Raw genomic sequence first — 25,360 nt, forward strand, 5'->3', positions numbered from 1 at the left:
AAGTTATGGGGTGTGGTGATTGTCTTATTACTCACTTTTATATCTAAGATTTATTTATTTATCAGATCAGCTACGGTCTGCCGTGGCCAAGAAAAATTATCGATTAAACAAAATATATTGTATTATAAGTTAAATAAAATAAAAACATTTTTCGAAGCCTCTTCGTTACCCAATTAATTGCAATAACAAGAAGTATTTTAAAATTTATTATTTATGTTGAGTAGAAATACATCAACATAAAATTGGCAGATTGGTAGCTGATTTGATAAATAAATAAATCTTATATATAAAAGTGTATAATAAGACAATCACCACATGGGGCAATACGATTTACAGATGGCTTGATTAATACCTGAACCAACATGATCAAATCGGTACAACTGTTGGACTGTTGCGTTGGACCTTGTCCGTACATAGCCTGCATTGCTGTCGGCTGTTGTTGTTCATTGTTCTGTTTATTTTTTATTACTTTTGTTATTTTTATTATGCTTACTGTTTTTTATAAATAGATAGAAGATTTTCACAGGACTCGGTACTAGCAAGCCTTTACATTCATTTTATGATTTATCAATTTATTACTATTTTAATTATCTGTACATATTTTACAAAAAAAAAAAAAGAAAAAAGTCACCTCAATTGAAGAGATCAGAAGCAAAAAAATTGATCAACTTAAAAAGCTACCAACGAACTCATTTTCTTTTGTTTCTTAAATGTTTCAGCTGAGTTTGTAATCCTGCATATATTCGTATTTATAGTTGACTAAATATAAATCGAAATAAATGTTATGTGTGAAAATTCTTTATCGCTACATATCACGAAAGGAAGTATAGAAAGCCTAAATCAAAATTGCGTCAAATCATAAATTTATGTTAATTATCGTCAAGGTGTGCTCCTATAAACTAAAAAAAAGATACATTTCTTTTTTATGAATAAATGTCTTTAATGTAACAAATTGTATTAATTTACAAACTGTGCTACATATTACAATTGGCCATATAGTTCGTAATATTTCTAAAAAACATGCATACCAATAAAATAACATCAAAGAAGTTATCACACCACACTTAAATCAACTATTATTACATTTACCTCTCTTATTACATTAATATTTATTTTGAAAATGGATTTCTCTATCTATCTCAGCTAATTGAAAATAAAATTTTGTGTAAAAATATTTGCTGTAATGTACGGGCAAATCATTGCACATAACACTCAAAATTATCGTTTTAAGAGTGTGATAAACATTTTTTTCATGTAGATACTACAGAAAGAAAGATTAAAATTTCACAGATATTGACTTACATTTCAGAACAGTCTCTGTAGACTAGAAAAAAATTGTATTTCCGGAAAAAATATTTGCAAATAAGGGAATAATAAATTTATTTAATTGCCTTTGGCACACACATTTCACTGCAAATGAAATTATTTAGAATGTTTGATTAATTTTTATTTGAAGTAAACGGTTCCATAAAAATTTTCAAATCAAATATGTATACAAAAATTTTAATGCATTCTTGGAAATATAAATGGCACATGAAATGAAATATAATTAATACACACTTAAACAACCACCAACTTGATACTAACACACAAAAATCTAGTGCACATTAATCCTAATGAGGTAATTCCATAACAAATCAATCAATATTTTGTATAAGAATAATATTTAAAAAGGCCAAAGTTCTCATCCTGAATTGTAGTGGTTATTTAAAATACTGATTTTTCATAATATACGTATAAAATAGTACCTAACATTTTAAATTCATTAAATATTAGTCAAACTTAATATAAAAAAGGAATTAATTTAAACAAAACAGAGTAAAATGTAACCGATAGATCTGTGTAATTGATTTTTACCCTGCTTTATTATATTCTTAGTTTACAGATTTTGTAATTAATAATAAAAATGAAACTTGATTTGAAATGAAATAACCTAATTGTAACTAAAAATAATTAACAATAACCTATGTAAATTAAAAAAAGTTTTCAATGTACAATTTAGTTAACAACTAAACAGTATATACAAAGGGGTACAACACTGACTAATCTTTTTACTATATACTCTGTGTACAAATATAATATACATACTAATGGTGCATACGTAATACTTATTAACTGACAATTTCCAGTTTTCTGTACATTAATTAATTAAACATATTAGTAATACAAAATGTTGTATGACATTTTGATCTAAAAATTGTTTTTACTATTTATATCTTTATTTCCAACTGATGGCATTTTAATTTTTTTTCAATATTCTTTAAGTGGTAACCCGTTTTTACATAGTTTTTGTTACAATTTAGTTAGATATGTGTAAACTGACAATTCATAAATAATAGAAAATTAGCCTTTCTGTAAAAACTTTCCCAAAAATAAAAATAAATATTGTAGACATTGTATTAATACTACAATAGTTAACATTTATTTTATAACTTATACAAGCGCTTAAGTACAGTCATANGGATTGGACTTTCCCGCACTAGTGGGACACGCTATATATATATATATATATAATTGGGTATATGCTTTATTTTTGACACTGCAGAAAGATAAACATATTAACAAAAATTGTAAGACTGTAAGTACGCTTCGCTATAAAATCCCTGACAAATATATTATATATAAGTTGGGAAAATATATATGTATATTCTGCTTCTATTAATTAATAAAATAACTGCATTTTTCACTTTGTTTATGTAAATCCCTAGAACATGTTTCCAGATAAGTGGTTCTAAATATTAGCACAGCAAAATTACCATATAAACTAGATTCTAGTTGTACATAGATACAGTCACTCCAAAGAAAATGGAAGAATAAATTGGAATATGGAATATTTAAGTTTTGAAAGTATGTAATCAAAAATTATTGAACCTAAAGAGATGAGTTTTTAAATTCCCTTTTAGTACATTGCATGTACACTTCAGCAGAAAAAATAATATCACGGTCAACGTAAGAAAAAAAAAATATGCAAAATATACCAATAATGAAAGTATAAATTGAGAGAAAAAATATCATAGATGTAATAATGTAGAAATAAGGATTCCATAATAAAATTTATAAATAAATGGAAACACTTGTGTTTAAGCGGTTAAGGCTAATTATCTTTTTGACACAAGTGCTTAAACAATTTGCTAGTATAACTATTCTTTAATAACAAAAGAATTTTTGCACTTTGTGGTTTTTAAATTTTAGATGTATGCACCATTATCAACATATGAGTACTTAAGGTTTTAGGGAATTAAAAATTATCATCTCAAACTTACTTTATCATTAAATAATTGGGTAACAGAATGCTTATTACCAAAACAGAAAAGTGACAACTTGTGTATTAATATAATTTTAATTTAAAAATCATTATCTTATACATGTCATTTATCTTTGGTGTGTCAAAAGCTTTTAAATATTAAAAACTGTATTTGTCTACATTTAATATTAACTCAAAAAATATTTCGCTGTAGACATTTTTTAAAATGTGTGTTATCTAATTAGTGTGCTTTAAGCGAAATTATTTCAATATTTAGGAAATGGGTCCCCAAAAATATATTAGATAAATACATTTCATATATATGGGTGCTTTTCTGACATAAATCAAGTTTTTAATTTTTAACTTATATGTTATATAATGAGAAAGAAAATAAAATGTACTACTACATCCACTTATCCAGGCACAATGAAAGTAACTATCCCTTAAATTCTATTTTAAACACTGTAATTCTAAACAGTTAGTTATTTTATACATGTAATTACAAATTTGATATTATAATACGGAACAGTCCAAAATTACATCTTGATATTTTCAGGGTGGATAGTATATAAATAAAATAATGGCACCTTTTTATATAAACATTCTCCCGTAAAAAATGGGATGGTAGTTATATTTTTTACGATACCTCAAAAGTTTTTCGAGATACTTTTTAATATTTTAAATATAGACCTAAAGCATCAGAGTACTAATTTATGCGCATATTGCACACATGGTTTCAGGGAGTCACAATTTCACTCCCAACATTTCATTATTACCCCATCCCAGAAAATTTTCAAAAAATATTATTCTCTAGACTGAAAATGAACTTCTATTTAAATCGATGAATATAAATCGAACCGTTTTTGAGAAATTCGGATGCACGAGAGATGAAGGAAATAAACAAGAGAAATTTCAGGAAAAAGTTTTAAAACAACAGTTTTAGCATAGCATAACAATGCACCGTCTAATGCAAATTTTAAATTCTTTTAGGCTAAAGTATTTGTTTTACGAAACTATTCAAAATATGTGATTTGAATGGTACACAATTGTGTCAACTTGAATTCAAGTTGGCAAATTTATTATTACACATTTCAAATTCGCTCTCATATGTAAACTTGCTCTTCTGGAAAACGATCCAGATATCAAAATAAACAAGAGGATCTTTTTTCATTAATACTCAAGAGATGAATATTTTTATAAAATCTATTAGGATATGATAAGAATTAAAAAAGTTGAGGATGAAATAGTGATAGTCACACCTAAAATTACACTTTTACACAACATGTGGGATTTGAACAATACTGCCCTGATGTTCGAAATCTATAATTAAGATACAAATTAGATATTTCAAGACATTTAGAAAATCGCCGAAATATATAAATATAACGTTTATAAAAAATGGTAATTATTTTTTGGTGTACTGAACGTTCTAAAAATATCAGGAAACAATATCCACCATCCAGTATATAATAATAATAATAATCCATCAGGAATTAATTATCATAAAATAAATAATTAATTTTTTCTATAATAATTAATGTGATATAACATAATTTCTTCTCCATTTTACACTATAAATATATACAAATATGTGCAAGTAAAACAAATAATTAAAATAGAAAATGTAATTGAAACAGAAAAATGATTTTTTTTTATATCGAGGTATTCCATCTTAGTTTATGTTAAGTATGACAATTAAAAAAACAAATGTCTCAATTTCTAACCAATACCTACTGATTTTTTTTCAGCATCTACTTCTCTGTGAGAATAAGTATGACATATACATATTTTTAAAATCACACCTACGGGGACAGTTGGTACTGTAGCAATTTTTGGAAAATGTAAGTAGCTGATGTGAGCCGATATATTCAAAATACCAGTTCTTTACCTAATTTAAATAGTTTCTTTTATTTTATCCTCTCGTAGATGAATTTAAAAAATAAAGCAAAAATTAAACCGTCAGAACATCAAGGAATAAACGATCCTCAAAAATTTCTTAAATGAATTATAACAGTTTAATAATTTGTTTTCCTATATCTAATAATAGACAATAATATTTCTGCATCGCGAATATTTTAATGAAGAATTTGACAACGGGAATCATATAAAATAAGTTTCATAATTAATATAACGTCATTTGCAAGTATAATTTGATTATTTAGTGTTATCGTAATATAAACAAATTACTTAATTTATGCATTTCAAGTTGAAATAAAAGCATTTTCTATGTCAGAAATGGAAATATTTATTCATGTCATTTTAAAATCACGGCAAAGTACAGCAAGCAAATTAATATGAAAAATTTAATGTATCGACAAAATCTTTCCTTGCCGAGACTATTACACTGCTGTTATATATATGTATATATATAAACAAAATCTTTAATGTTAATCGGGTATGCAGTCAAAGACAAAAATTAGCTGTAAACTCTTTATTGGTCAAACTTTCGGGATAACTTATCCATCCCTTCTTCAGAAGAAAATCTACAAGGGATAAGTTATTCCGAAAGCTTGGGCAGTAAAAAACAGTTTACAGCTAATTTTTAATTTGACTGCATACCCGATTAACATTAAAGATTTTGTATATACAATATATAATTTTCTTTTTCTTGTATTTGTTTTATTTCCCAACTCACATCAACAGGTAACTGTGTTACGTTTGAGAAAACAAAAGTGTGAAAAAAAAAACGTGCTTGCCTGTACAGATTGGCAGCTTGTAAATATTGATACAGAAAACTCCAATACTGATGTGGAAAAAGAGTCTTAAAATAACTGCCAACGGGTAATAATGAAACAAATGTGTATATGTGTTCATTTGTAAACAATTATCCCTAAGACGATATTTGCACAGTTCCGATCTGTATGTGTGTGTGCCTCTTAAATCTTTCCCAAACTTTCATCTTTCAAAATAAACCCAAATTTGCAGCACCAACTTAACATTTTGTTCGAGATGGAACAGCCCAATCTGAAAAAGCTTTGAAACATCCATGTAACAGTAATGTGTTAGCTTAATTCTATTGGTCACTTATAATTGTTTCTTCCGTTTTAACATCTGCAATTCCCTGCATTGCTTTCGTCAAAACAGTTGCATCTTTCAAAGAAAGAACCTGTAATACCTGCGGCGCATCATTGCCAGAACTTTGAATCATCATAGAATGAGTAGTTATACCACTTGGGGTTACCGTTAATGTGTCCATATTATCTCCGTTATTTGGTTCAACCTTTAAAAGATTAGTTTTTAAATATACTTAATCACAAAGGCAAATTTCATAATTATGATTATAATACAAACATGTATATGCTCGCTTACCTTTGGAACTTGGACAACAGGCGTTACACATACTGTTCCGTCACTGTTTGTATGGAGGTGCTGGATATTTGCTACCATCGTTTGATACATGGACGCTGTTACCGGTACAGTGATTACTCCACTAACTAAAATTCAATAAAATCACATTCATGTTAAGATTTTTTTTAATGCGATTTTTATAAAGTATAAATTTTCAGTTTATGAAATTCTTTAAAATAATTTTATCCAAAAGAAACGTACCGTGTCCATCTTCAGCGGTTAAAATAATCTGTCCTTCAGAATTGAGTGTAGCCTCTGTGACCGAATTTAGATCGACAACTTCCCCTGGAGTTCCACCTTCGGATATAGTCTGAATGGTGTGTACTTGGTTGCCCTCACCTTGACCTGACTGCAGCTAATTTGATAAACTTATTATATGGCATAATTTAAATTAATTTGAAACTTACAGTGGCCATTCCTTGTACATGTGCAGTAGTGCCGTCTGGTAATGTGATAATTGGATTATTAGGGTCTACTTGAACAATGCTAACGGTTCCATCCGGGTTAGTTATCGTGTGAAGTACCGTTGGTGTATATTGAGTCGAAATCTGAAACATGTTTCAACTCAAAATCATTTTCAATTCACAACAAAAATAAGGTTTATGGAAATAAAAAGGAGCCATAATGGAAATTATAAATTTCGACTCGATATGCTACTTCCACAGATTTAATGTAAAAAATTCTGTATACACAAAATAAAATAAGAAAAACAAAACCAAGCTAACAGGATAACAAAAATATATAAAAATAATACTTTAGTTTTACAAATAATTACTATTCATCATACACAGACAGAAAAACTCGTATTTTGAAAAAAAAAAAATTATGTAAAATCGATTCTTGCTAAAAAAGTGCCAAACAAATTTGTTTTTATTTACAAATGATTTATCAAGATCACATGCATCTATACAGGATTAGCAAAGAAAATGATGATATATCGAAAAAGAACAAGAAACAAACAAAAAATTTTAATGCTACAACTACAAGGTCAACAGGTAGACAATTTTTAGACATTCCATTGTCACAAGGTTTGAAAAGCTTTATTTCTACTACCTTCATTATCGGGTCCAAAAGAATTTCTATAACATAGAAGTTTGGGGTTTTCAGGTTAATCATAATCCTATTCTGATAACGGGTTAATTTTTGTTGTTGTGATGATGTATCCCATAATTTTTTATTGTTCGTATAAAGTGGTATAAAAATGATTACTAGCTTTCACACAAAGATTTAAATTTTAAACCAAAACAACTTCCGCGAGCACAATACTTTACTTTTCGACAAACTAAATTGCTCCTAGCTCATGCGGCGATACCCAATGTTGTAAAACTTTATTTTCTGTACCTCACAGAACAGCTTCATGCTGGCTCCAAACTTCATTTCTTGAAGCACATTTTTACTAATCCTGTATATACAACTTGTTCAACTAAATAAAATCTACAAAATGAATAAAAAAAAATCAAGACCAAAAGTAAAAGTGGGAATGACATTTATAATATAATTTGAAATTGCTACACACGTCGACGTCTGAGCTATAACCAGCAGGGTCTAAGCAAACCTGCGTAGACGACCCTGATAAGCCATCTGGCGAAGCTGCTATAATTTGTGGTGACCCATTAGCTTGGATCTGTATTTTATGTGTGGGCACCATGCCCGAAGAGTGCATTTTTAATACACCCACTGAACTACTGACGTTAGCATTTGCTGTAGCCGCTGCGTTCGCCTTCTCATCTTCTTCCGAAAACGCAGGCAAAAGGTCTTCTCTACCATGAAATTTATAACAATTGATGACTATCTGCCTTAATGCGTGTGTCCAAGATATCTGGAGATAAAGGAGTACATTTAGGAATTTTTTCTTAATTTAAATTTATAATTGTACATACTTTATACACTTAGGCACATATGTATGTTATTTAGATTAAATATACCTTCTGTTTTTCGTCTTCACTACGAGCATCCATCCTAACATTGGCCCATGGCAATTCCTTCGGCCACCATGGTGGTCTTGTGGATTCCCTTCCCCATCCAGGTTTACCCCTTCCTGTTGAATACTTCAGCATCAAAGGAATGAATGCTCTAAGTTGAGCCTGGGTCATTTTCTCGACAGGTGTTGGAATGCCATCAATTATGAGAGGGGGTAATTCAAAGAGTGTTGGATCTTCTTGAATTGGCGGCGGCGCTTGATGAGCGAGTGCATTTTCTAATTCTTCCATAATCATTCCTCTAAGATTTTTTATAACATCTTCCAGTGGTTTTGCGCCAAATACTTTGTAACTCGTGTTCGGTTTGCCTGGAGTCGCTACTAATACAACTGCTTGTTGTCCTACTCTTGTTGCAAATTCATCAATGGTTTGCTGAAAATTTATTATGAACATTAAACGGAAAATAAAAAATTACCTTTAGTTTACTTTTAATTTTCGTAACAATCTGTTTTGTTGCCGTTTTCTTATAGAAGGGTTTGTTTCGAAGGAGTGGGGTCTTTTCCGTTTTTTCGATGAGACGATGGCAGCAGCTGCCGCTACTCCTACTGGACCTAAATGTAAGAAAATTTTCATGAATGTAATTTTTCATAATTCACTAATTTTAACAATTTTGTATAAAAAAAGAGAAATTGAAAAAAATAATTGCTGAATTAAGCATAAGGTTTTTGCAAATTCTTTCCCAGCCCAAATAAAATTTCACGGAACTACTATCTATATTTTCTTACCTGCAGCAGCAAGTTGGGCAGTAACTTCGTCCCCCATAGCGGCCGCCATAAGGTCCGAACCTTCTGCATAACCAGATCCAGGAGAAGAAGGGCAGTTGTCATCATCGTCTTCCGACATTACCGCCGGGGAGCCCACTACCATGGCGATCTGTTCGGAATTGTTTTGATTTCCGTTTGAATCATTCATCATCAAGACCATTCACCAGTACCATGGAAGATGGGCCCCCTTAAAATTAAAACTACAGTAAAATATTCAGTTGACTTAAAATTTCTAAATGTCACCACATCAAGGCATTTCAATTATAAATATTATTCTTTAACATATTTGCTGCTTAACTTTTGTGTTGTTTGTAAGTTTTTTAAAATCCATTCCTTTGCATGCTTCATGAGCAATGTGCGGCAACACTTTTAAAACATTTCTGCACTTTTAAACATATTTTGGTAAAAATTAACTTCGTTTTCAAACACCTGACACTTCATCATGGAAGTTTCATACGATACAAAAAAGAAAACCTAATGTAAATTTCCTACATTTTCTACATTAAAGAAAATTACATACTAATAAATTCTAAGGCAGGGTATCGGATGCAGATGCACTATATATATGTGAGGTTAGGTTTAGTGCGGTTTAGAGCCGAAATAGATTAACTAATTTTCTTACATGTATTATTACTTCTAGTTGACAACGGAAAATGAACTTTATTAAATATTATGAATTTTATTTCGTATATTAACATAGAGATACTGGAATATATAAAGCTATGTTCATACAAAATCAATAATTGATGTATATGTATTCCCCTTACCCCTTACCGAAAAGATAATGCTTTGACAGAGGAAATCATTTGATATTTAACACACATAAAACATTGAACTGGTAATTTAGGAAACATTTGCATTTTGTATTTTGTCTACAAATTTTTTAACGAATGCACATGAACATAAACAGTGTTTGCGCAAAACGACAAGGTGGTTTGGCGCGATTCATTAATGGTAGATAGCAGCGTAAAATAGGAAATATGGCTCCCACATCACGATGATGCCAAAGAGGGCATTAAACATTGAAATTCAAATTGATCTTATACTAACATATAAAAGCAACATTTTCGCAGCAATTATTATATTAAGGTAAAGATGTGAATCGCGCGTTGACTTGCAATGGAGCAGGCCCAGTTAAAATTATTAGTACGGCTGCGTACGCACCTGCGTGTATGTCACACATTTAACAGAAAAACATGTCTGTTAGCGCAGTTTTGGAAATTTTGTGGTATTTTGGATATTGGACACGTTTATTACACTTCACTAAACATTTTCACTTGGGTAAATATTTGATGTACGCACTGACAGATAGTTTTACGTTACATTCTTTGATATCGATCCAAGCAGTCACTGTTGGTAATACACGACATTATTTTTGAGGCACGGACATATTACACGAGTCTGCGCATTTTAAGTTGTTTGAAACTTAAGATTTCGTACCTACCTTAATCTTTAAAGATATTTTTTAGAACCTTTAGACGGTAACAAGAATTTTATTAAATTATACATCCACTTTTATCTAAGAAGATGAGCCAGCAAAACTAATGATAAAATTTATTTAACTTATGGCGTCATCTGTGTTCCAAAACGGAAACATATATTTTGTTTGTGTTACCACTCGTTTCCAAATTTACATGTTATTAAATTGCGTCAAGTAGTCTTAACTGATGTCGAATTACATAAATATTAATATTCCTGAGTGATAATAGTTTTTATTAACAAAAAGTAGTAATATATACTTTTTTCAAAAATTAACTTTAAAAAATATTTATTATTGTTTTACTTTATAATATTGGCAATCATTTACATTTTGACAGAACGTTATCTAATAAATTGCGTTTGGTACTATGGATTTCCTTTAGTTTGTTAATCATCAAAACGGAAATGTACACCTGTGTGAACATAATACCACTCCCATTTGAGCATGAGGCTATTATAAGTTAAAATAGCATAGTTAATTAATTTAGCTGGCGGATTTGATTTTCACTCAGTGTTGCCACTGCTAGTACAATTGCACGAATTCAGTACAATTTGCACTTGCCCAGGCAAAAATATATTTTTAAAATATTTAGTACAATTTCACGACTAGTGACAGTTGAACTAAAACTAAAAATTGTAGATTGTTATCTAGATTATATAAACCGTGAATCACAAGATGATGGGGCAATTCCCATTCCAGTTTTTTTCTATACTTGGATGGTGCCTACTCTACTCTAGTATATGCTTTGAAGTGCCTACTGTGAAGAGTGCGAACTTCGAAGGTACCCAGTCTAGGTGGTCAATGGTGTGGGGGACCTAACCACTACCACAGAATAATATTCTAACTGCTGATGCATTAATCATATGCAAGATCAGTAATAAAGATCTTGAATCATATATATANTATATAGTATGAGCTCTTTCTGATACATAATACCGCATAAGTTCTAAACATTCAAAGAATACATATATATATATATATTTATACAGGTTCGGAAAGTCCCTATGGTACATCGGCCCTTACGTGAGAGCGATAAAGTAATTCATAGAAATCCGTGCGATAGACAAGGATGGTTACATTGAAGACGTTTGATAATCTGAATAGTCACTCCCACTTCTAACCCGAAACGGACGGTGACTATCCTTGTCTATCGCACGGATTTCTTTACTTTACTTTGTCGTTCCATGTAAAGGCAGATGAACCATGTGGATTTTCCAGGCTTGTATATAGTTGTTAAGTATTAGCGACTAGCTATAAGCGACTAGCTATACCGGGTGACCACGAGATTACTACCCAGGCTCTAGCTTGGGCACGAAAAAACATATCGATTTCAAATTTTGGGCATGCGTATCATTGAATTTGATGCAAAATTTAATCATAAAAACAACTGACGGTCACTTCCATTTTGACCGGAAATGCCCCTTATTGCAGTTACTTTGCTATTAAAGATGTCTTCCGGTATTTTCCGAATGTACCGGAAGTGCGACATTTTTATGATATCAGCCTTTAGTACTTCTAAAATAACTTAAAGATATCATATGACTTTGTCCCTTACTTCGTTTGTTTTCTTTCAAAGATTTTATAAATGACACATATGACATTTTAAAGCGCGATTTTCTCGGAAACTGTCAAAGATAGGTATAGGACATAATACATATTTTAGTGTTAGTTTCTTCAGCAGAATTGAAAACAAACATAATATACAGGGTGTTCCATATTAAATAACAAAGTTTAGGGCATTTCCGGTCAAACAGGAAGTGACCGTCAGTTGTTTTTATGATTAAATTTTGCATCAAATTCAATGATACGTTCATCTCAAAGCGTTACCGTACCCAATTGAGATCACTGAATATGCTGGGATAGTCGGTTTTTGTGCAAATGGCATTGTTAAGGAAAATTTCGAAACTTGAGGAGCTAGAGAGAATGCAGTTTTGGATTTATTAGAAATTTTATTTAGTTTAAGTTGGCAATGGCCCTCTTAAGGTATTTTTTTGCAACTTTCTGATGTACCTTATTTCTTGTTTTGTGTTCAGAAATCAGAAATACAGAAATTCAGATTTCAGAATTCAATGGCATGTTGTTTTTAGACATTTATACTGATTATACTGATCTGTCTCTACATGCCTATACTTTATATTTCATAATTTATATTGTTACAAACTTTTGATGACATGGTGGAAAGTAAGTGAGCTTTTAACCACTACAGAATTTTCAAGTAGAATCTCTAAAACGTCCTGTGAATACTGAACATTATTACGATTATTATATTATTATCATATCACAATGATTATTTATTTTTTCTACTTTAAGGAAAAGTTAATATGAAAGACCTAGAAGCAGCAGCAAAAGCCTCGGCTACTTCTAAAGTAATAAATACGTTTAATCGGCCAGGTCAATTAGATAAAATCAATCAAATTAAACAAAGATATTCACGAAAAAAAGCTTCTGTTGAAGCTTTATTAAAATCAGCAATGCAGCAACAGCTAGATGGGGTACGTGTTGGCCTTAATGAATTGCATTGTTGTTTGGAAGATGTTTTAGAAATCGAAAATAGGTATATAGTAAACGATTAAAAGGGACAAAATAAATTGTTTTTATTTTGTAGTGTAAAAAAAATGCTTGGTTTATTTTCTGATGTACCCAAACTATGTAACACTTTAAATGAGGTACGGGATGAAAATATGAGACATTCACAATATGTTACTGCAAAAGAAAATCTCAAACATATATTCACAGTTCCTGATAGTGTAGAAAAAACTAAACAATGGATAAATGAAGGAAAATTACTCCATACACATCAAGTATTATGTATACACAATTGTAATATACAGTATAATCAAAATTTATTTTTAGTGTTTAAGAGATCTAGAAAACTCGAGAGACGATCTCTTGTATGAACTTCATAAATTGCCCAATCAGTCTCCTCATGATAAATCAATGCTAAAAGCATATTTTGCTGATGTAGAAGTTCTGTCAAATCTCTTAGAGAAACAGTTAACCTTTATTTTATCCCGGACGTTAAATACTGTTCGTAAGGATCCTACTGTAATAGTAACTGCCCTGAGAGTCATTGAAAGAGAAGAAAAATCAGACGAAGACGCCTTAAGGCAGCAGAAACAAACGGGATTCTTACCTCCTGGAAGACCTAAGAAATGGAAGGAAATGATGTTTCGTATTTTAGAAAAATCAGTAGCCTCTAAAATTGAGGGGACACAAGTTGAAGAACGAGAGGACAATAAACATTGGTTAATAAGATATTTAGAGTTGATTAGGATGACGATATTGGAAGATTTACGTGTAGTGAAGACATTATGTGTACCTTGTTTTCCACCAAGATATAATATTATAGACCAATACATACATATGTATCACCACTGCTTGGGTGTACATGTAAGTGTGGTATATATATATTAGGGTGCTTCGTTTCAAAGGAAATTTTTTTTTTCTTCACTTCATTGATGAAATATTATATGATTAAAATTTTCCTATTCATTCATTCAAACCTACGGTTTTTATTTAATTTTCCATATCTCGACTGCATTTTACTTTATTTTATTGCCTATAGGCGATAATTATAGGGCAATCTTTGTTCTTTGAAAGTGCGACTTGGAACGGTTTCAATGCTAAAAAATCTTAGTTAATTTTTATCAATTTTTGCGTTTTCCTCATAAATTAATAGATTTACAACAAAAACGTAAGTGACAATTTTATAGGAAATAATAATAAAATGAAATAAAAAATTTAAATATAAACACTAACTTTATATGAACTTTTTTTCACAAAATAACTTCGGCAATCACCCCCTAAAATATTTCACACTTATTTACAAACACCCTGTATATATATGAATAAATAATAATGTTTCTTGTTTTTAGTTACAAGAAATTATCCAAAATGGGTTGGAAGGAAATGAGTATGTTTCAATATTATCGTGGGTAATGAAAATTTACAAATCTAAAGATCTTCTAGGCCATTCCGATTTAATAGAACACACTGAAAAATTACCCGCCTTGCTTCCACAAGCTGTAATAGATCGACTTGAAGGCGAATATTTAAAGGTAAACTTGCTGTATTTTCTACACCTTCTGGCAATGTTTATTTGATTTTTAGAATATAGAAAATAATTACTCAGAATGGATGCAGAATACGCTGAAGTCCGAGAAAGAAGAATGGCGATCTAATATTGAGCCCCACCTCGATTCATATTCTAGAACAGCTGCTCCGATCATAATTTTCCAAATGATAGATCAAAACCTTCAAGTTGCTAAAACAATAAGGTGATATAACAAAATTTTGTAGTTTTATGCCGATCATGAATTCATTTTTAAATTTAGAAAATTCCGAATAATTCCAAAGATATTCATATATATATCAAGCAAATAATATTATTTTTTAATAAATTAGACTTTTTTGAAGAAAAAATGTCCCTACTTTTTTTTCGAATTCTGCGTAGTTTAGTTAGAAATAATTATTTTTTAAATAATATATAGCTCAGAACAGTAACTTTTTTAAACATTTTCACATAGTAGGTAAACATCTTTCATGGTGACAGTTTCGTTGTAATGATACTAATGATTGTCACTTTCGCATGCTATCATTTAAATTCTTACGTTTCTTAGTTGTGATCTTTGTACTTGACTTTACATTTCATTCGATTTTTTTAAAACCAAGAACTGCTTTTACTAACCGTGAATATACCGATATGCATTTTATTTATGGTTTCTGTAATGGAAATAGTCTGGCGGCTCAAAGAGAGTATCGGCAACATTTCCCCTTATAGAAGGCAACCTTTTGCAAGATTATTTGGGAAAATTCATGCAAGAACAATGGAATCAGGAGCCCTAACTCCAAGATGTCGTAAATTTGGCCGTCCAAGGAGGCATAATTTAGACGAAGTAATTTTAGGATTTTTTTAATGTAATCCTACTGCGAGTGTAAGAAGAGCGTCTGCTCATTATGGTTCATGGTTGTAAAAAAATCGAATAAAATGCAAAGTCAAGCACAAAGATCACAATTAAGAAGATAAAGAAACGTAAGAATTTAAACGATAACATGTGAAAATGACAATTAGTATCATTACAATGAAACTGTCACCATGAAAGATGCCTACTTTGTGAAAATTTAAAAAAAAGTTACTGTTCTGAGCCATACATTATTTAAAAAATAATTATTTCTGTCTAAACTACGCATAAGTCGAAAAAGTCTAATTCATTAAAAAATAATATTTGCTTGATAAATCAAAGGAATAAAAAAAAAATGGGTAAGCATGTGTTTGAAAATGTGGATTCGTCAATAAACAAGACATGCATAAAAAAGTTTGGATTTTCTTGAATTTTATCCAGTGCCCAGTGGCAAAATTGCAGGCATTTTAGGTGGTCTTGAGGTAACAGTGCTTGTTGTTTTTCAATATGATATGGATGAAACTTATACTTCTTCAATATCTTATTTGTCAAGCTTTTGGAAACTCCAAGGTTATTACTTATTTTCCTGACACTAATATTTGGATTTTCAACAGCAGACGCCACAACATTAAACTGAATATCATTATTGTTACTTTCATGTCTCCTGGTAGTTTTCTCATAATTGGCATTTGCTGTTCTTTCAAACCTTTCCTTCACGTTTTCAAAACAGGCAGCACGTGGAAATCTCTGTAAATCTGGATTATTTGCTTTGTAAATACGTGGTGCTAGCAAACAATTTCCATGAGCTTCTCCTAAGGCATACACCATTTTCACTAATTCTTCTTTTGAATAGTTCATTGTATGCACATTTAGTACTTTCTCTGAACTCGCACGTGAATATTCAATAGAAGACGAAATGACTTGTAAACTGATTGTCACAAATTTTATTGCCTAACAGGCACTCACTGCGTTTTTCCCGACAAAGGAACGGGCGCAAATCCGGTATTTTACATAAAAATGGGTTTTTTGTAAAAACTACGCAACTTAGGTATAGGGAAAGCTTTTAAAAAATTGTAGGGTCTACAGAAAGTCATCTAATGAAATCATAAAACACAGGGTGTTCTATTTGAAAAAGTCGAGATTTTTCAAATTTTAAATTATCAGGTTTGGCCCCTGTATATCGCAGTTCAACTTTTGATACGTTTCACTACAGTTCCTGAAAAACAATAATTTATAGCTGTCATACAATCATAATTATGTCAACTACTAGAAATGACGAAACATAAGAAAAAAAATGAAAAGTCGATTATCTCGAAAACTATCAATATTTTAATAGGTGTATATATTAAAATATATTTATTTTCCTGGGAATTGGATTCTGGTGTGATAGTCGTTTAAAAAAAGGATAAAAGAAACAGCAGCGATTTCTTTCTTGACATTTCGTTCCTGATCAGAAACTTTTTCAAAAGGCTTTTATTGTTAAAATTGTTATAGTTAATTAAATAAAACATAAACAACCATGTTCCGTAAAAAAATTTTTTGAAAACTGCATCAGTCATCTTACAATGGACAAATTTTCACAATATAATATTATTGTATTTTTTCATTTTAAATTTGAAAAAGGCTTGCATTTTTAAATGTAATATATATATATATATAATGTATATATAATATATATATATTTATTTTTTTCTTTCTACCAGCGAAGAATTGACGATAAAATCATTGAATCTGAGCATTGAACAAGTTGTAAAATTTGGGGACTCCTTTCGTGAAGCTATTATAGAATTCAAAAACAAATATTTTGAAGATAGGAAGCAGGTATATAAACACCTCTATCACTTATTATTACCCTTTAACTTCAAGATTTCATTTATAGGTATTATATTTCACACAGTGCATGATAGTAATAATAAATAATTGTTTGCAACTGGTAGACCTGGGATCACAATTAGGGAAACAGTATCTCATTAGTTCTTCGCCACACAAATTAAGTGAAAACTTTAATAACCTGAGAGGAACGTTCTTTGTAAGTTATTAATGTGAAATTATAAAATTCCTACTAATAAAATTTTTTTAGGGATTGCGAAACGAGTCTGTAAATTATTTATTGGAAGAATTATTTATAGATTTAGATCAACACTTTGAAAAATTATTCAATGTACAGTGGCTTAGTACAAACGTACCTGCAGATACAATATATGCTACAATAGAAGATTATTTCCAAGATTACAATAATTTGGTGGAAGTTAATTATAAATATGTTGTAGATTTAACTAGAAATATGGTAGCAAAACGTTACTTAACAGCAATGCTCTCTAAAAGGACATCCTTTAAAACATACGAAGAATGTACCAAAGCAGCAAGTAAAGCAATGAAAGAAATAGAAAGATTAAGTCAGTTGTTTAGTAATCTTAGTAAAGATTTGGATGAAGATGATCCGTTTGAAGCCATCACTATGCTTGCCGAAGTGCTTAAAAGTGATGACGATATGTTGTCTTTTGATTTGCATAGAGTTGTTGAAAAGTATCCAGACATTACAGAAGATCACTTATTAAGGCTTTTAAGTCTAAGAGGGGATTTATCCAAAGCAGATATTAAAGATAAAGTTTTGCACATAGATAAACCCAAAGTGTTGCACAAAAGTAGCATTTTCAAGACGCTCGTATTTCCTAAGCTTGTGAATATAAATTTGAATTTTTAATATATATATATATATATATACCGGGTGATTCAGTTTGGTATTCGCGGTCCTGTATCTCTTTTATTTTAACAAATAGCTATAACAAACCCTATATATTTTTAAATTGCCGCTTAAACTCTATCAAATGACATTATTAGATCATCTCCATGGTAACATATGTTAAAATTGCTATAGTCAACTGTTTTTCTTCAAATGGCGCACTGTATATTTATTTATGAATTCTGGAAAATATTTTTGTTCTGCGTTCAGCTATATAAAGTAAGTCTATAGTTTCATTAGAAATATTGCTAGAAAAACAGCAAAAAAATGAACCTTGCTTTTAGTAGTTTTATTCTGAAAAATGGTAGCCAGCTGCGGAAACAAGTTACTATATTTTTTAAATTAACATATTTTATTTTTAATACGATATTAATATAACAATTTAAAACAGTACTTATTTTAAATGTTCAAAATGAACTCCATTTGCTTCCAAACACATAATAGCTCTATTTATCACTCCCTCTGTACATACACATTCTAGTGTTTCTTCTTTTAATCTCTGACATTCTACTCATATTCTGTTTTTAAGGTCGTCAATATCATTTAGATAAGGCCATAGAAAGAAATCTATGCGAGTGAGATCGGGAGATCCAGCAAGCCATTTAACATCTTTATCGAATGATCTTCATCTCTTGCCCTTCTGGATTTAAAATCTCTTATTTTCTTTTGAAAACTTTCATCTGCCGTCAAATTCCTAACTTTCCGAAAATCTGATGGAAGTTGTCTCTGCGGAAAACGATGTTGGTATAAATACCTGGCAGCTTTAGTGTTCTTTCGATCCATAAATAAATTAAAATTATATCTAAATTTTTCTTGGTTACTGTAAGTATTCATATTATAATTAGTTATAGATAGAATAGGTAGGTACAAAATGTCAATTATTGTGACAAACCGTTATTTAAAATTAAGTTTTTTCCACAGCTGGCTATAATTTTTCAGAATAAAGTTACTGAAAGTAAGGTTCATCTTTTTTGCTGTTTTTCTAGCAATATTTCTAATAAAACTATAGACTTCCTTACATAGCTGAACGCAGAAAAAAAATATCTTCCAGAATTGATAAAAAAATATATAGTGTGCCATTTGAACAAAAACAGTTGACTATAGCAATTTTGACATATGTTACCATGGAGACGATCTAATAATGTCATTTGATAGAGTTTGAGCAGCGATTTAAAAATATATAGAGTTTGTTATAGCTATTTGCTAAAATAAAAGAGTACGAGGCCGCGAATATCAAACTGAATCACCCGGTATATATACTATATACACGATTTTTTTATTTGAGATTTGTAATTATTGAATTCAATTTTTGATGTACTCTTGGAAAGTTTAACACTGCTTCTTATAGATATGTAAACTATAGCACAATAAATAAGTCAATCCTGATGATCTTTTTCTATTACTATTTCTATAAGAAAGTAAACCTAAGTTAAAAACAATTTTGTTGCGAGTTTACACTGCATAAAAGAATAAGCGGAAAAATATGTTGGAAACAGTTACAATTAATTTGAAAACAACCTGACACCGATGATATGCTTAAAATCTTGATGCTATTGGTATTGTTTTTAGTATTTCAGTAGATGTACGAAATACAAAGTACACCATTTATTGAGATTTGAGGTTGATGCGATAGATGTCAATTTCTCAGTTCTGTAATGCAATTTACAAGCCACGTGACTGCCGAGCTTAGGCAACCAACAATACAGGGTTGATGTTGGTAACGAAAATTTCCTAAATCTTGGCATCACACCAAAATTAATGATTCGTTTACAATGCACCACGACAAACCGTTACGTCTACGCTCGAGATAATGCCAGCGCTGATTGGTTGAATAGAATGTTGCGTTTTATTGTGATTCTGTCCTTATTGTTTTACTTTTACTGAAATTTAATTGCCAACGTGACGGAAATAAAATTACTGTTCCAAACAAAATCATGGTTACGTTTACGTGGCTTGTAATCATTTATGGAGGCTATCTAGTTGGACAAATCAGTTGTGCAGTTTATACCACTAGTATGTTTTAAAATAATAATTCCCCACCCAAGTAGCCAATCGCAGAAAATGGCAGTTTTCTAACCTCTTTGGTTGATGCTTTTTTACTCCCCTCATTTTTTGTTATACGCACGTGTTTGACGATTTAAAAATTAACATCCAGAGTAAAATTAAAACAATGTGTTTTGGTAACTTTTCTCTCAATTAAAACTCCTGCGTCTTTTAAACGCGCTTTTAAATGAAATCAGTCATGTTCTGCATTCCCCTATTTCTTTTTTAATATTCCCACAAACATGGAAAGAAATTCCAGTGTTATCAAGATATTCAAACAGTTTCTTATGAACACATATTTCTATGATCGGAAATGTTTCTAGTTTATCATCATGGTTCGACATATCTAGTACTATTAGCTGATGATGGTCTCACGCATAGTATAAGTATACTAATTGATTAGTATACTGTGGTCTCGGCTTTATTTGCTGTGCTGTGGTCTCACCTCTCACGAAGCACATGAAAATGTGGCATGAAAATTTGAAGTAATAACTTCAGGGGAGGGAGGTAGAGGGCGCTTTTGTGCGGTCTTTGTAAGTTAATAAGTTCGTAAACTTATTTGCCGGCCGTTGAAAATCATTTTTGTAACGTTTTGCCGCTAGTCGGCAAAGATAGTATATTTTATAGTTTTTTTTAGCTTTTTGATAGGAAGTTTGTAAAATTCGAGACTTTTTGATGGGTAAAGGTGCTAGTGAAGTTTTCCTCGATATAACTGAAGACATTGTGGTATAAAAGTTTGAATTAGACAGAGTGAATCTCATTGGCTTCATAGATGTCCGAGTAGAGTGCAATGTGATCACGTAATGGCGGGTAAGGCGTTACAGTGGAAATTAGTGGCGAATCCCACTGGACCTCAGCCTCGACCAAGACATGGACATCGTGCCGTTGCCATAAAAGATTTAATGGTAGTATTTGGTGGCGGTAATGAGGGCATAGTTGATGAACTTCATGTTTACAACACAGGTAAATGATATGAAGTTAGAGCTTTCTTGATAAATATGGCGCGGTGATTGTTTTTATTTAGATATATTTCGGAAACAGTAATTGGGTTCGAATACAATTTGTTTGCTTTACATTTATTTTGAAAAAAAACGTGCTACATTTCCAATCAGTAAACTGTTGATAATGAAATGTCATTTCGAATTAAGTTTGTTTGGTCTGGAAACAAATATGGCGGCGTATACACAGCGACATGTTATGATAGAAACCCGGTTTACATATGCAAGCTTCTAGAATGTAAAATATGTTTAAAGAATGACATATTCTAATTAAAGTCAACATTATTTAATTTACTCTCTTTATATATGTATATACATGTGTGCATGTAATATGTATATGTGTGTAATAGTATGTAGGTATGTATGTATGTAATATAGATATAATATGTAATAAACTTATTTTTCTTAATGATAATGTGGACTGTATCGTTTCAGGCTCACTGCAAACTAAATAATAATTTGAAGTAAAAAATTTGAATATTGAAAATTTTTATCACGAATCATTTAAAAAATTTAAAACTGCCCAAAATATTTTTGTAAAAAGTGCATATTTGGATAATTAAAAATTATTATGTCTGATTTGGTTACAGCTACAAACCAATGGTTCGTACCTGTAACAAAGGGAGATGTACCCCCTGGTTGTGCCGCATATGGATTTGTTGTAGAAGGAACTAGGCTTTTAGTTTTTGGTGGTATGGTCGAATATGGCAAATATAGTAATGAACTTTATGAACTTCAGGTATGGAATATTTTTATTTGTTTGTAATTGTATACTGCAATATTCATTCTTAGGCGTCAAAATGGGAATGGAAAAAGTTGAAACCAAGGCCTCCTAAGGCAAATCCTGCTCCCTGTCCACGTTTAGGACACAGTTTTACCCTAGTGAATGCTAGAGTGTACCTGTTTGGTGGATTAGCCAATGATAGCGCTGATCCAAAAAGTAATGTCCCTCGTTATTTAAATGACTTATATACATTAGATATTCGAAGTAATCCCATCCAGTGGGATATACCTTCTACAAATGGACCTTCGCCACCACCCAGAGAATCTCACACAGGTGTCGCCTATGTAGACAAGAATAAAGGCAAATCATTCCTCGTAATATATGGTGGGATGAGTGGCTGTCGTCTGGGAGATTTGTGGTTTTTAGAAACCGAAACCATGACATGGTCGAAGCCACAGGTCTCGGGTACAACTCCTCTTCCAAGATCTCTCCATACTTCCACGCTTATTGGCCATAGAATGTTTGTTTTTGGTGGATGGGTCCCCGTTGTAGCGGATGAAGTGAAAACTGCAACTAATGAAAAAGAATGGAAATGTACTAGTACTATGGCATGCCTTAATTTAGAGACAATGAATTGGGATGAGCTAAAGATAGATGCGTCTCACAAAGCAGAGAACACTTTGCCGTGTGCTCGAGCTGGACATTGCGCTGTTGGAATTAGCACAAGACTGTATATTTGGTCTGGCCGAGATGGATATCGCAAAGCATGGAAAAATCAGGTAAAACAAATATAACCATATCATTACAAACTATTCCAATATATATTTATTATACATATATATGTATATTTAGGTCTGTTGTAAAGATCTGTGGTATTTAGAAGTTGACAAGCCTCCAGCTCCTAGCAGGGTGTCCCTTGTCAAAGCTGCTACTCACTCTTTGGAAGTAAATTGGACTGGTTCGCCTTCAGTTCAAACATATATTTTACAGGTAAGATAATTTATCTGATTTTGTTTAGGGACAGTTTGCAAAGCATTTGTAAATTTTACTTTATCGATTATACTTTTTTTATATACTTATCTGTTAGAATTATGATTACAAATTATGCCGCTTTTATTTTTAGATTCAGAAATATGACTTACCACCTCCGGCAGCTACAGCTGCTAAACCTGCCCCTGTACAAGCAACAGTGCCTCCGTTAATAACATCGCCAAAACAAGCACAATCGGTCCTTGGTAGTCCTTCAACTCCAACTCAAGGTGCAAAGACAACTGTTATTCCTAACCAGATAATAGCACCAAAAGTTGTGGCCCCTATTATTAAAGGTAACTTAATATATTTACAAAAATTGTTATTTATGGTTAATTTTCTCGACTACAGAAGCAATTAAACCGTCAGTTGCTTAATAAAAGTTGCTCATTTTCATGCCCTCTTATCACCCTTTCCAAGGAACGTACTTTTTTCAGAAACACCCTGTATAATTGATGATTTCAGTGTTAAAGAGGTATAGGTACCAGCTAAAAATGATGTAAACTAAATTAATAATATTCATTTAAAATCATTGTACTAAGCGTATTTTTTCGTATAGCCCCACCAGTGCGAGTTCAAGGAACGACAGGCACAATAATCAGACAAGCAACGCCTCAAGTGGCTGGCAAACAGCTGGTGGTCAAACAAGGTGGAAACTTAATTCAAAAAGCCGGTGGAGTGCAGCAACAAGTGGTGACTTTAGTAAAAACTAGTACTGGTATGACGTTGGCTACATTGCCAAAAAGTGGCAACCTTGTTCAAAGCAAGGCCACAGGAACTGTGATTCCCCAACAAGCAAAAAATACGATTGTAAAAATTGTGCCTAGCAGTCCAGCAAACAAAGTGTTGACTACTTTAAAGACTATACCATCAAATATGATACAAATGAATAAAACCACGGGAAAATTGGTTCTTTCAAAAGGGACAGGACAAATCCCAACACTAAGTAAAGATTTCGTATTATATAGAATTACTTTTATTGTTAACTTTGAAAAATTTTTAGGTAATCAGCAAGTACTAGTCGTTAGTTCAAATGCGGGACTGAAGAATATACAAACTTTCACGAATGCCCAGGCTGTAAATGTGTCCACTGTCAAAACCACTACCATCAATGCTCAACCAGTAGCTGCCGCGTCTTCAATAGCAGGGCTGCAAGGCGTTAAGATTGCAGGAAAACCGATCACCATTTCGATGCCTATGCAAGTAGTTGGTTCTCCAAAAACTGTGACTCTTTCGAAAAATACAGTAAGTAACATTTTTCTATGAACAAATTTGAAAATTCCTCATGCCACAAATTAAATAAATATTGTTCATTTAAGGAGGTTTATCTGATTTGGAATTGACGAACAAATATTCATAAAAAAAATTAATATAAGTTTATTAATATGAAGAAAATCCTCAAAACAAATTATGACTTGTTTGGATACCTAAGAGACGAGATATTAATAAAATAATTTTTCACGATTTAGTACGAAATATTATGAGAATGCACAAAACTTTTTGGTCTTTCCATTTAGAATGTGCAACAATTGACGAACACTTTCCACAGCAACTTGTATAAATAGGAAACCGATAACTAAGGAACCGTATGACAGCTCGTAGAAAGCGATTAGGCACTTGTAAGATACATAATTTATAATAATTCTCCTTCAAACGGCTGTTGTTGACTAACTTAACAGCTATATGTGTGATAGCGGCAACGCCGCTGTTCTCGACATTGCATATTATTTGAAATTCGCATATATATATAAAACGAGCGTTCAAATAAAAATGTGGTCGAAGTTGGCTCTGACACATTGGACGTAGGGAGTAGCTTATAGCGACCAACTTAACCTCATTTCTCAACGAGCCGCATAGCAGCTGTCAGTTTCAATAACGTTAATGACTATATAACTTTATTTTAAAGAATAATCGTGATAACAATAACAAACAATTAAAGGAGCTGTGGAAAGTGTCCCCCTCCTTGTTCCAAGCACTTTTCACACCTGTTCCTCAAAGAATTAAAGACATTTTCTAAGATGCTCGGGGTATTGTTAATTTCACGAATCTTGTCTATAAGTCGAGCCTGCAGATGGTTTAAATCAGGAATAGGCAGTTCAAAAATAGT

General features: G+C 31.4%; 3 protein-coding genes across 6 annotated transcripts in view; 2 read left to right on the plus strand and 1 right to left on the minus strand.

Annotated features, from left to right (window-relative positions):
- Positions 1-2,499: 2,499 nt before the first annotated feature.
- LOC108912423 (DNA-binding protein P3A2) lies at positions 2,500-10,874 on the minus strand. 3 transcript variants are annotated; one of them, XM_018717638.2, is made up of 9 exons: positions 10,780-10,874; positions 9,297-9,522; positions 8,998-9,122; positions 8,518-8,943; positions 8,283-8,411; positions 7,000-7,140; positions 6,794-6,947; positions 6,554-6,678; positions 2,500-6,464 (listed from the first exon to the last, which is right to left on the minus strand). In XM_018717638.2, the coding sequence occupies exons 2-9, from the start codon at positions 9,493-9,495 to the stop codon at positions 6,258-6,260; spliced, it is 1,506 nt and encodes a 501-aa protein (XP_018573154.1). In that variant the 5' UTR covers positions 9,496-9,522; positions 10,780-10,874; the 3' UTR covers positions 2,500-6,257. The 3 variants fall into 3 exon arrangements, with proteins under 3 accessions (XP_018573154.1, XP_018573153.1, XP_018573155.1); XM_018717637.2 differs by lacking the exon at positions 10,780-10,874 and adding an exon at positions 10,500-10,720; XM_018717639.2 differs by lacking the exon at positions 10,780-10,874 and adding an exon at positions 10,386-10,424.
- Positions 10,875-12,850: 1,976 nt separating this feature from the next.
- Positions 12,851-18,461, plus strand: LOC108912409 (exocyst complex component 3). The gene is made up of 9 exons (XM_018717614.1): positions 12,851-12,996; positions 13,126-13,369; positions 13,421-13,616; positions 13,669-14,205; positions 14,691-14,873; positions 14,926-15,092; positions 17,420-17,537; positions 17,596-17,745; positions 17,797-18,461. The coding sequence occupies exons 1-9, from the start codon at positions 12,987-12,989 to the stop codon at positions 18,418-18,420; spliced, it is 2,229 nt and encodes a 742-aa protein (XP_018573130.1). The 5' UTR covers positions 12,851-12,986; the 3' UTR covers positions 18,421-18,461.
- Positions 18,462-21,076: 2,615 nt separating this feature from the next.
- Positions 21,077-25,360, plus strand: part of LOC108912418 (host cell factor 2) — a 14,223-nt gene continuing 9,939 nt past the window's right edge. For both annotated transcript variants that reach the window (XM_018717630.1, XM_018717629.1), the window contains exons 1-7: positions 21,077-21,465; positions 22,091-22,239; positions 22,293-23,003; positions 23,077-23,214; positions 23,348-23,549; positions 23,813-24,199; positions 24,257-24,498. In XM_018717630.1, coding sequence (XP_018573146.1) covers positions 21,306-21,465; positions 22,091-22,239; positions 22,293-23,003; positions 23,077-23,214; positions 23,348-23,549; positions 23,813-24,199; positions 24,257-24,498 — 1,989 coding nt within the window. In that variant the 5' untranslated portion in view covers positions 21,077-21,305. The remainder of the gene's footprint in view (positions 21,466-22,090; positions 22,240-22,292; positions 23,004-23,076; positions 23,215-23,347; positions 23,550-23,812; positions 24,200-24,256; positions 24,499-25,360) is intronic.

This window comes from Anoplophora glabripennis, unplaced genomic scaffold (genome assembly GCF_000390285.2).
Source record: "Anoplophora glabripennis isolate ALB-LARVAE unplaced genomic scaffold, Agla_2.0 scaffold518, whole genome shotgun sequence".
NCBI classification, from domain to species: Eukaryota; Metazoa; Arthropoda; class Insecta; order Coleoptera; family Cerambycidae; genus Anoplophora; species Anoplophora glabripennis.